The following is a 12,722-nucleotide window of genomic DNA, read 5'->3' as shown; positions in this document are numbered from 1 at the left end:
TTTCAAGGCTGCAATCATCCCCCATTAAAGTATTGCATTAAAAAACAATGCTTTTAGAGTACAGAACGCAGCTGTTTGTCACTGACTGCTTTTCTAACACAACGTTACTGCATTCCCAGTCATAAAGAGTGTGAATTTTTTTTTTAATAATATGGTAGGGACGGGCATAGTATTCATCAGATGAGCAGCAGGCGAGGAGGGGACATAGAAGAAAGAGGAGTGTGTGTAACTAAAGTATAGCTAGATACTCTTCTTGTAAATAGTCAGCTCTAAGCACCTTTCACACAAACATGACAACCTTGTACTTTTTTAACAATTATTCTACACGGTGTGCAAATGTATACCCATGTCAGGCTTGGCTTGTTTTAAATGTGGGTTGACCCAAGCTGGTGGTTGAAGGTGTCTAGTTAACAGCTAGAGGTCCCCACACAGATTTTGTCTGTACCTTACCTAAGAGTTTAAAGAAAGACCCCCCACAAAAAAAAATAATAGAAAACATTTTTTGTTTATGAATCACACGTTTCTGACTAAACATTCAAGATTATGATTGCTGGTTTGCTCCTTTCTGGAAATGTTTGCTGCATCATTCTACTCTCACTTCTAAGAAGATCGTAATTTTAGTTTAATATTTTCAAATATCGGTCATGTGAGAAACAAATAACTAGTGACTGCCTCTTTTTTGCATGTAACTGTCTACTGCATGGTAAACCCAATGGTGTTGCGTCACTAGGCCTTGTAAATTCTTCTCAATGGCCATGAGAGCTTATCTGCAATTAGAGTTGTCAGCATGGGTGTTGTGGTATATGGCCGGCCATTCATCCTGGCCAATACCCCCAGGCCGCCAGATGGAGCCCTTCCTGCAGCATGGAGGTGTCCCGAATGCCAGCAGGGAATCATGGACAATGGAGTCTTTATTCACAGCCCTGCTGGATACCATGGAGGCCGCCAGAGGACGCCGCAGGGAGGCTCAAGGAATATTTTCCCTACAGTCCGGAAGTACGTCATAATCATGAGGACAGAAGAAATGACGTACTTCCGGGTTGAAGAAAAAGGAGTTTTCACCCGACCCGGAAGTGTTACAAAGTCACATGGACAGAGAGAAAGAGAAACACTTCCAGGTCAAGGACTTTAAAAGGACGATGGGAAACCCCAGCAGATCGAGCCGAGTTGGGAGGAAGGGTGACTGAGCTGCTGGGAGTGGAGGATTGGTTATTATTGATTGTGTATTGTTTATTATTGGAGTTTTGTGGAGTGGAGGGTGCTCTGTGCACATTTGTTACAATAAATTTAGTTATTGGACTTTTTATCTGGTGTCTGGCATCTGATCTGAGGGTTCAAGGGGACAACAGCACCCCCCTATCTGTCACACTGTACATCTGAATGGCCAACGTGTGCTGCAATATGTCAGGTCAATAATCTGGGCACACAAAGTAAACGATTCGCTCCAGTAAAATACACACCAATGTCTACACGGCTGCCTGACACATCATTGAGGCCTTCTTGCACTGGAGCAGTGATGCAGTCATTATGGGACAACCCTGTCTTACTGAGTTGTTTTGTTTTTTTTTTTAATAACAAGCCAAATGAACGGTTGCTCCAATGGCAACTGTGCATACACATAAAGATCTCCACACCCAGATGCCAATTTACATGCCATTTATTTTTTGTTAGACAATGTACAGCCACAGTCATTTATACATTTTTTGAAAATGTGAAGGCAATGATTAGTGAGCATTCATCAGTTGTAGATGGTTTGAGTCGCACCATTTAACAAAGTCCTTGATTAGGTCCCTATACTCCTCCTCCAGCCCATTCCTGATGCAGCCCACGATAGCAGTGTCATCAGCGAACTTTTGCACATGGCAGGACTCCGAGTTGTATTGGATTTCCGATCTATCTATCTATCTATCTATCTATCTATCTATCTATCTATCTATCTATCTATCTATCTATCTATCTATCTATCTATCTATCTATCTATCTATCTATCTATCTATCTATCTATCTATCTATCTATCTATCTATCTATCTATCTATCTATCTATCTATCTATCTATTTGAAACTCGGATGTCTGTTTATCTATGAAGTGTATCCAGTACACATGGTACTAACCTAAGGAGTATGCCTGGTGTGTTCTTGTCACTTTAACAAAGTCAACTCACTTAGTATGAAATGGCACTCAAGGTCTGAATAAAGACGGGCACAGCCAGATATGGAGTCGTACTGTCATAGAGGCCCCACATTTAGCATAGTGTGAGCTGATATGTAGCTAGGTCATTTTTAGGAGGCTGTGGTAGAATCCTGCCAGTGAACCAGTAAGGCAGGCATTGGAAAGGACACCAGGCTCATTGTAAGCAACACAGTTATTTATCACTTGTAACTTGTTTTATTATGTTCAATAATAGCACAACGGTCTTTGCATGTGGTAGGAGTTCACTTACTGGTGCACAAAATACAATAGATATAGTAGGGTTTGCTAAAAAAGGCAAGTCAATTCTAGAGGTTTCTACTTTTCCCTAAAATGTCCTTTTAGTCATTGAGCAGGTATAGATCTCAAGTTTAGTACTATGGCTTGAGAGAGAGACTGATTATGGCTAAACTTTGATAGATAGATAGATAGATAGATAGATAGATAGATAGATAGATAGATAGATAGATAGATAGATAGATAGATAGATAGATAGATAGATAGATAGATAGATAGATAGATAGATAGATAGATAGATAGATAGATAGATAGATAGATAGATAGATAGATAGATAGATAGATTCTTGACAAGTTTAAAATCATATGGTGTGTGCATAGTATATTATGTGGCTGTATTAATGAAGAACTGTGGTTTGTTTTTTAGGTGAGTTTGTGGGTTCAGTTGTGTTTCCAAAAATATTTAACATGAAAATGTATTTCTAATAATTTAATTTGTAATAATATAACAATATAATGTATAAGTTGTTGTATAGTTGACTGATGTTTTTGACAATAAAGTTTGTTTTTAAAAATAAAAATAAAAAATAGATAGATAGATAGCGTGGACACCAGGGGGCACTTCAGCTCCCCAAACACCCAACACAAACAGGCACGGAAACAAGGTTTAAACACAAAGAGTATTTTATTGTGGGAAACTCTTTGAATTAAGTGTTTCCCAGCACCACAGCCACAAGTATATGCCATAAGCAGAATAAAACAACTCTTTGTCTTCCTTTCTCTCTCTTGGTCACTGCCTCCTCCACTCCTCCTCACAAGCATTGTCCACCTTCCTCCTGACTTTGGCTTGTCCATCTCAGGCAGGCAGCTCCCTTTATCTTACACCTGAGAGTACTGCCGGTCTTCCGTACATGTGGTCCAAAAGCAGTTTCAGGTGAGGTAGAAACTCCATGAAATACGACTCTCCAATCCCTGCAGCTCCCCCTGGCAGCACTCATGGAACCCAACAGGGCTGAGTTGAAGAACTCCATGTCCCATGCTTCCCTGTGGGAATCTGAAGCACCGCTGCAACCTAAGGGGGCTGTCATCTAGTGATTTGGAGGAGATAATGCCCTATTCACACTCTCTCCCAGGTCCTTCCATTTCATGGGTGTCCCGGCCAGATAAGGATAGATAGATAGATAGATAGATAGATAGATAGATAGATAGATAGATAGATAGATAGATAGATAGATAGATAGATAGATAGATAGATAGATAGATAGATAGATAGATAGATAGATAGATAGATAGATAGATAGATAGATAGATAGATAGATAGATAGATAGATAGATAGATAGATAGATAGATAGATAGATAGATAGATAGAGTTGCTTCTGACAGCAGATATGATATCTGTATTTATAAAAGTGTAAAAACTGGTACATGGGGTTTATTAACTGACAAATGACATCACAGAGGCAGATACTTATCAAACAATTACTTAACAAGACAAAACGTATTGTTTCAAAAAAAATGCAGATCAGCCATGAGTGGCACAGTACATGCAAACAAAGAGCTTGAAAAATGAAGTACCTGAAGTTCTCAGGGTGCTCACTAGTCACCAATTCAATGACATCCATGGCATGCTGATAGTGCTTCTGTGCGGTGAAAAGAAGCGCCAGTAGGTGCAATGAATTGGCATCATCTTTGCGCAACATCAGAGCTTCCTGCAGGGGCGCTAGAGCATCAGATATCTGCAGGGAGGACCACACTTTGTTAGTGTATTATTGTTACTGAAGTACTGAAAATGCAAATAAATGTAACAGTTAGTGAAAACATACTTCATTCATTTATCTTTACCTCAATTAAAATGCGTATGGCAAATTTATTGTTATGCACTGTTGCTGATAATTATCACTGAAGCCATGATTTATTTTTCGTGATTTGTAACATTTCCAAATGTCCTGAGCCTGTACTCAGTAAAGAGAACTATACAAAAATAAACTGAATTGAATATTCACTCTTTTTGGAAGACAATTTTCCACAAACAAAGAGATCAGTAGGAGTATTTTACGTGATTAAATGTCTTGTTGCACCCCCTGTTCACCACCCTGCTGTGCCTGTTGTCACTGGCAGTAAGTTGTCTAGCTTGGTGACAGCATTTGGGGATATTTAAAGCTGACCTTGGCCAACACAGACTGCTTCATTTAAGAGTTTATATTCAAGCCTTCTACAGTCGTGGCCATACGTTTTGAGAATGACACAAGTATTGGTTTTCACAAATTTTGCTCCTTCAGTGTTTTTAGATCTTTTTGTCAGATGTTTCTGTGGTATACTGAAGTATAATTACAAGCATTTCATAAATTTCAAAGGCTTTTATTAACAATCACATTAAATTTATGCAAAGAGTCAATATTTGCAGTGTTGGCCCTCCTTTTTTTCCTCTGCAATTCACCCTGGCATGCTGTCAATCAACCTCTGGGCCAAATCCTGACTGATGGCAGCCCATTCTTGCATATTCAATACTTAGAGTTTAAATTTGTGGGTTTTTGTTTGACCACAAGTTCTCAATGGGATTAACGCCTGGGAGTTTCCTGGCCATGGACCCAAAATTTCAATGTTTTGTACCCGAGCCGCTTAGTTATCACTTTTGCCTTATGGCCCAGTGCGCCATCATGCTGGAAAAGGCATTGTGGGTCACTAAACAGTTCTTGGATGGTTGGGAGAAGTTGCTCTCGGAGGATGTTTCTCTACCATTCTTTATTCATGGCTGTGTTTGTAGGCAGAATTGTGAGTGAGCCCACTCTCTTGGCTGTGAAGGAACCCCACACAAGTCAGGATTTGGCCCAGAAGTTGATTGACAGCATGCCAGGGAGAATTGCAGAGGAAAAAAAGGAGGGCCAACACTGCAAATATTGACTCTTTGCATAAACGTAATGTGATTGTTAATAAAAGCCTTTGAAATTTATGAAATGCTTGTAATTATACTTCAGTATACCACAGAAACATCTGACAAAAAGATCTAAAATCACTAAAGCAGCAAACTTTGTAAAAACCAATACTTGTGTCATTTTCAACATCTTTTGGCCACAACTATACTTTCTTTGATTCTTAGATCTTTCTTGTGCATCTTTGTTCCGTTTTGCCTCGCCAGTTTCCAGCTTTTGTGCTCTCGTCTGATCACATTTGATCTATGCTGCTGTCTGTCCCAAACTGTTTCTAAGCTGCCTGACTTTCATTTTCCTGATGTCTTAAAACAAATTCACAGGCAGTTTCTACCATTTCTGGTACCTGCACAGTAAGTATGGGCTTCAGGAAGGTAGAATTCAAGTGTTAGGATGACACCAATAACTGTCTTTTAGCACAGGCACGGACATTAAGACGCTCCAGCATTATTGTTTGTATACAATAACAGACAAACATGATAAATCACAGTAAAAGAAACAGATCCAGAAAACTGCTTAGTGTTTCATCGTCTTAGCACAGCATTTCTTCTCGGAAGTCAAATGATTTTGAACAGGTTATAACTTAAAACTCAATTTTAGTAAAACATTTCTGACAGAGAGTAGGCATATACGGTGGATATGAATGCAGTGTACACAAAGCTTTGTTTGGTGGTACACACTGTGACTTTTGTTGAAGACCCTGGAACCCCACTCCTTTTGCTGGGGTGATTGAAATGGGGCACCAGATCACAATTTGAAGCCATTGACTTTCCAGTGTATTCCAATTCAGGGTCTTGGAAGAACAGAATCTGTTTGACACTCACACTGTGCACAAGTGATCACAGCTCACAGATATGAAGTATATATAATATGATATTAGATGATACTGTATACAAACTTGGACAAATTTGTTGGTAAAATTAAAACTCATTGAAAAAGTGCTACATACCTCCTGAAAGTCATTATATGAAAAGCCGTTGCCCCCTGTATTCCTGCCTGTCTTTGATATGACATCAAATAAATTAAAGCAAGAGTGATAAAAGATCAAGTGCTGCTTATTGTAGACAAAGATATTCTAAAATGGCCTGGACACATTTGTTTGATACCCCTAGAAAATACCCTAAATAATTGGATTAGAGTGATTTTTTTCTAACTAACTGTTTTCTTTAATTAGTATCACACACGTCTCTAATCGTTTATTCAGTCATTAAGTTTATTTAAATGGAGAAAAGCAGTCATTCTGCTGTTGGTATCTTTGTGTATCCCACACTGACCATGGACCACAAAGGGCAAAGGAGGAAGTTCACTGAATAGATCATAAAGAAAATGATAGACAAGCATGTTAAAGGCAAAGGCTGTAAGACCATCGCCAAGCAGCTTGTGTTCCTTTGACAAGAGCTGCAAATGTTATTTAGAAGTTTAAAGTCCATAGGACTATAGCCCAACTCCATGGAAGCAGTCTCAAGAGGAAATTTGACTCCAGAATGGACAGAAGGATGGTGAGAATGGTAGACAAAAAGCCAAGCACAACTACCAAAGAGATACAAGCTGAACTCCAAGGTCAAGGCCCATCAGTGTCTGATTGCACCGTCCATCACTTTATGAGTGACAGTGGGCTCAAGGGAAGAAGACCCCTGAAGACTTTACTGTTGAAAGAAAAACATAAAACAGCCAGACTGGAATTTGCTAAAATGCACATTGACAAGCCACAATGCTTCTTGGAGAATGCCATTTGGACAGATGAGACAAAACTGGAGCTTTTTGGAAATTCACATCAGTTCTGTATCCACAGATGAAATAAATGAAGCTTTCAAAGAAACCTACACCACACCTACTGTGAAACATGGAGGAGACTTGGTTATGTTTTGGGGCCCATTTGCTGCATCTGGCACAGGGAGCCTTAAGTCTGTGCAGGGAACAATGAAATCTCAAGGCTATAAAGACATTCTGGAGCGAAACAGTGTCAGAAAGTGTCAGAAAGCTCGGTCCCAGTCGCAGGTCATGGATCCTCCAACAGGATAATGATCAAAAACACACAGCTAAAAGCACCCAAGAATGGCTAAGAACAAAACATTGGGCTATTCTGAGGTGGTTTTCTATGAGCCCTGATTTGAATCCTATCAAACATCTATGGACAGGACTGAAACATGCAGTCTGGTGAAGACACCCGTCAACCCTGACACAGCTGGAGCAGTTTGCTCAGGACGAGTGGGCCAGACTACCTGCTGACAGGTGCAGAAGTCTCACTGAGAGCCCCAGGAATTGCTTGTTTGCAGTGATGGCCTCCAAAGGTTGTGCAATAAAATGTTAGGTTAAGGGTTCTGTCATTTTTTTCCATGCCATGTTCATTTGTGTTATTATTTGAAATATTCTATTGAATGAAAAGCCTAAAGCAAAGTCTGATTTTTGTTAAATATGGCAAAAACAATGATGGGTGCCAATTAATTTTTTCAGTTTTCAAGTTATTTCAGAGACAATTGTGGGGACTTCTTTTTTCTCAGAAAGGTACCAACAAATTTGCCAATGTGTATAGTTAAGTAGGTATGCTTTCAGAAAGAAAACGTAGACAAGACTGCTTCTTTAGTGTCACAATTAGCCTCAACCTCTGTGACTGACTGGCAGCCTGTCCAGTGCTTGTTCCTGCCTTGTGCCCAGTGCTGTTGGGATAAACTTAAGCCACAATGTCCCCCAAGTGCATTTAAGAATGCTATGCTGTGTTGGTCCTATGTTATAGTTATTAAGTCAGGGCCGTCTTAATAGCGTTATAGGCCCCTGGGCAAAGCAGTGCAATGGGACCCCTACCTGCACAACTACTCGGCAAGTCACAACATACATAGAATAGTATGGGGCCCCAACTGCCCAGCATGCCCATCCGTTAAGATGGCCCTGTTACCAGTGGAGGCCTCACTACTTACAGCAGGATGAGTCTTACGATGGGTCACAAGGGTTGCTGGGAAAGCCTTACATTGTCTGAATGCCGTGCACGCATTTTATTTCGTAACTTAACTGCTGCCATGTTTTTTAAAGATGGGGCAGGGTGTTTCTCTCATCTGACTGTTCAGCTAACTAACAGACAGACGTTTTGTGCTTTTGAAATACTATAAAGTTTGTTTTAAGACTTTGGATTTAAGAAATTTCAGACTTCTTACCTCTACTCATCCTAGCTCTGAATTCTGATTTTGAATCGAAGAAATCTTTTTGACCAAAGCCTCTCTGTGTACATGAGTCTGGTTTCCTCTTCCTCTACTGCTTTATCCACAATATTATAACATTTTAATAATTAGGCATAATTGTTGGTTGCACAGGCAACATTACCCTGAACCTGTACATATACAAATATACAGTAGTTCATAGCACATCGAAAATAAAATTACTAGAACTAAACTAAATAAAATATAATGGTCAGCAATGGCTGCATTTATATCAAAATGACTGTCATGAGGAGGAGCTATGCTCTAGTTAGCAATGCTCACTCACTGCTCCATGAATCCTGGCTGTGTCAAGTGTCAAAGATATCATCCCAGTGTCCATGCTGGTTTTTATTTTACTCGAGTTTCCCTCTCACATCCCCAAGTTGTCCATTTAAAGTTTCCGATTTTTCTAAATTGTCAGCTGTTGGTACTTCACTGTCTGATGAAGGCTGGTATGGTCTGGTCTGTATTACCAATGCTGTATTTCTGTGAAGCACAACACTGAAATTACTGCAAGCTTTTAAAACATGGCAAAGCTAGCTGACTTTATCTGTACTGGGACAGTTCATGACATCTATCACAAAAGTCTGGCTGATGGAATACCAGAGGGAAACAGGCATCAGGAGCTTTGTGGTCCTTCTACAATAGGGAACTCGCAGAGGCAGCATAAATAAAAACAAATCAAAAAATTGCTGGCTTCTCCTTCCTTTATCATTGATCACATATAATCATAACTTGTGCATATATATATATATATATATATATGTGTGTATGTATGTGTGTGTGTGTGTTTGTGTGTGTGTGTTTACAATGAACAAAGTACTGAAAATCTTCAATAAGATTTCATTCGGTATGTGGTCTCTCAGGCACAGGCCGGCTCTGGGTGTCAGCCCATAATATCATAAGTGACAGCTGGGTGTTGACATTATTTAGAGCAGATCTGATAGTCTCTTACTTCCTTCACCTGCTATCTACTCTCATTATGTGGGTCACAGTTATATCTTGCTGAAATATGAAGCAGAGCAATGAAGGAGGCAGGCCTTCCCACCAGAGATGATGGAGGACAGCTGCGTAGTGCCTGGCAGCAGATGTTACTGCTCTTCAAATTAAGCGTCTTATTATACTGTTACTAAAGGCAGCCTTTGGTGTCCAGGACAGTGCATTAGGGGCTCAGTGGATTGAGCTGCCCCTCTTAAGTGCTGGAAACAAGGCAGGTATGATCCCCAGAGCAAGATGGCAGAGGTACTGTACGCAGGATGGAAATTCTATTTCAGTAAGTCTATTCTTAAAGGGTCATAATAAGGCTGAGCTAGATAATAGGCCCGCTGAGTGCATAAAATGGAAAATTCCACATCAGTATGACGGCTGCCTACTAGAAAATAAGATCATTGTAAGTATAATGAGTTTTCAAATGAATTCTCCCTGTTGGCCTCCTTGTAGATGGAGGTTTGCAGACTGTCAGCTCACTTCTCCAGAAATATGTTGTCGCTAATTAAGGATAAGGACTTTCACCAGACATAAGAATAATCACACAGTCTCCACTTCTGGTGGGATGTTCACTTCTGCTGCTTCTGAAGCATTGTGTTCCTTGGCTGCTAACCTACATAATGACTATCTACCATGGTGCATCCTTGGGAGTCATCAGTCACAGATAGTACAGCATATCCAGTGAAACATTCATGAATCCATTTTTGGTGCCAGCTTTGCTCAATGTTGGGTTGGAGCCTGTCAAGGCAACTTTGAATGCAGCATGGAAACAAATAAAAAATGGAGCACCAGACCATTACACACTCACAAGGCATACAGGGCTCACTGGCATAAAATCTTAATTTAGAGGTCACATTGAACCTAATACAGATATCTATCTATCTATCTATCTATCTATCTATCTATCTATCTATCTATCTATCTATCTATCTATCTATCTATCTATCTATCTATCTATCTATCTATCTATCTATCGACATCAGGGGGCACTCCACTTTCCCAAACACTCAATACAACCACCCACAAGTTAAAAGCACAGAGTCTTTATTTGTGGGAAACTCTTCTTTATCAAGCCTTTCCCACCACTGCCACAAGTACCAGAAACAAGCACAATTCCCAGCACAATAAAGCTACTCTTTTATTCTTTTTCTGTGTCACTGCCTCCTCCACTCCTCCTCATAAGCATTGTCCATCTTCCTCTAGACTCTGACTTGTCTCTGTGAGGCAGGCAGCTCCATTTATCTTAAACCCGAGAGTACTGCCAGTCTTCCGTACATGTGGTCCGAAAGCACATCTATCTATCTATCTATCTATCTATCTATCTATCTATCTATCTATCTATCTATCTATCTATCTATCTATCTATCTATCTGTCTGTCTGTCTGTCTGTCTGTCTGTCTGTCTGTCTGTCTGTCTGTCTAATGCAATTGATTATGGGTATATAAGTGAGTGTATCATGCAATAGTCTGGCACTTCATCCACGGCTAGTTCCTGCTTTGCTCCTTCCATCACCACATCCCTAAATTTCAAGTGTGTTTAGAACATGGGTGTCTATAAAATTTTCTTTTTTTCTTTATGAATAACTAGCAAAATACCCGCGCTTCGCAGCGGAGAAGTAGTGTGTTAAAGAGGTTATGAAAAAAAAAGGAAACATTTTAAAAATAACGTAACATGATTGTCAATGTAATTGTGTTGTCATTGTTATAACTGTTGCTGTCTTTTATATATATATATATATATATATATTATATATATAATATACACACACACATAAACATTTATATACATATACATATATATACATATCTACATATACACATCTACATATATATACACACACATACATAAACACACACATAAGACTTACTGACTGAAACGGGCTTTCATTGACAATCATGTTACGTTATTTTTAAAATGTTTCCTTTTTTTTTCATAACCTGTTTAACACACTACTTCTCCGCTGCGAAGCGCGGGTATTTTGGTAGTATATATATATATATATATATATATATATATGTGTGTATGTATATATATATATATATATATATATATGTATGTATATATATATATATATATATAAATATATATATATATATATATATATATATATATATATATATATATATATATATATATATATAATATATGTGTGTGTATATATATATATATATATATATATATATATATATATAATATATGTGTGTATATATATATATATGTGTATATATATATATATATATATATATATATATATATATATATATATGACAGCAACACTCATAACAATATACATATATACACATACATGCAGTTTTAATAACACAGAAATCAATATAAACATTAACATCATTATCATATGAGAATATGAAGTAATATATAAGAAGCACATTTCATATAAATATAAATTATTAAACAGTTAAATCTTCTTCTGTAATTTGCTACCGTGGCAATTTGTGTGTCTGTCCAGGATTTTAAATGACCTGTAGCTCGCAAACCGTTTCACCTATACACTTGAAATGTGGTACACATATAGTACGTCACGTCTACTATCCGCTTTATGGGTGATGATTGTTTTACTCTTTTTATCTTTATTTTATTTTATTGTAGAATCAACTCCTATCTGCGCACAGCAGGGCGGCCGTGGGCAGATGCGTATGGTGTATTCACTCCATGTTATCGTGCATTGCGCTGTCAGTGGTATTTTGATAAAAGAATTTGAACAACATATAAGAAGCGTATAAATTATTAAACAGTAAAACATTAACATTTAAGAAGTAAAGTTACATTAAGTACTACTGCAGTGCCTTCGGGTATACCTCATTTTTTGTTTGCCAATTACATGCTTAAATGTATACATTTTTTGGTGCACCTACCGGAGAACACGCGACATATAACCGAGCGTGGGAGAAGCATGGATTTTAAACACGCGTTGAGTTCATCTGCTGGTCTCCCTCGTGGAATAACTGGTAATGTTTGACTAAAATGTACAGCGAGTAAAACGACATTACCTCCTATTTTTTTTTTTTTACGATCTCTGAGATCTTGCTTTTTTCGGTTCAAGGCTTCATAAGCTCTTTTATGTTGTATGGTGTACTTATCCCAAACCATCATCTTTGAATGTTGCAAGACTTTCGCCTTGTATGTAGATCGGGGTAATTACATTCATTGCATTCCTAGTCTGAATCACAAT

General features: G+C 38.5%; 1 protein-coding gene across 2 annotated transcripts in view; it reads right to left on the bottom strand.

Moving 5' to 3' along the window:
• Positions 1 to 12,722, bottom strand: part of ttc7a (tetratricopeptide repeat domain 7A) — a 425,510-nt gene that overhangs the window by 231,354 nt on the left and 181,434 nt on the right. For both annotated transcript variants that reach the window (XM_028820451.2, XM_051919615.1), the window contains one exon: positions 4,003 to 4,163. In XM_028820451.2, coding sequence (XP_028676284.1) covers positions 4,003 to 4,163 — 161 coding nt within the window. The remainder of the gene's footprint in view (positions 1 to 4,002; positions 4,164 to 12,722) is intronic.

Source organism: Erpetoichthys calabaricus, chromosome 15, assembly GCF_900747795.2.
Source record: "Erpetoichthys calabaricus chromosome 15, fErpCal1.3, whole genome shotgun sequence".
Taxonomy (NCBI): Eukaryota; Metazoa; Chordata; class Cladistia; order Polypteriformes; family Polypteridae; genus Erpetoichthys; species Erpetoichthys calabaricus.
Note: the sequence above shows the minus strand (reverse complement) of the source record. Positions and strands in the feature narration are given on the sequence as shown.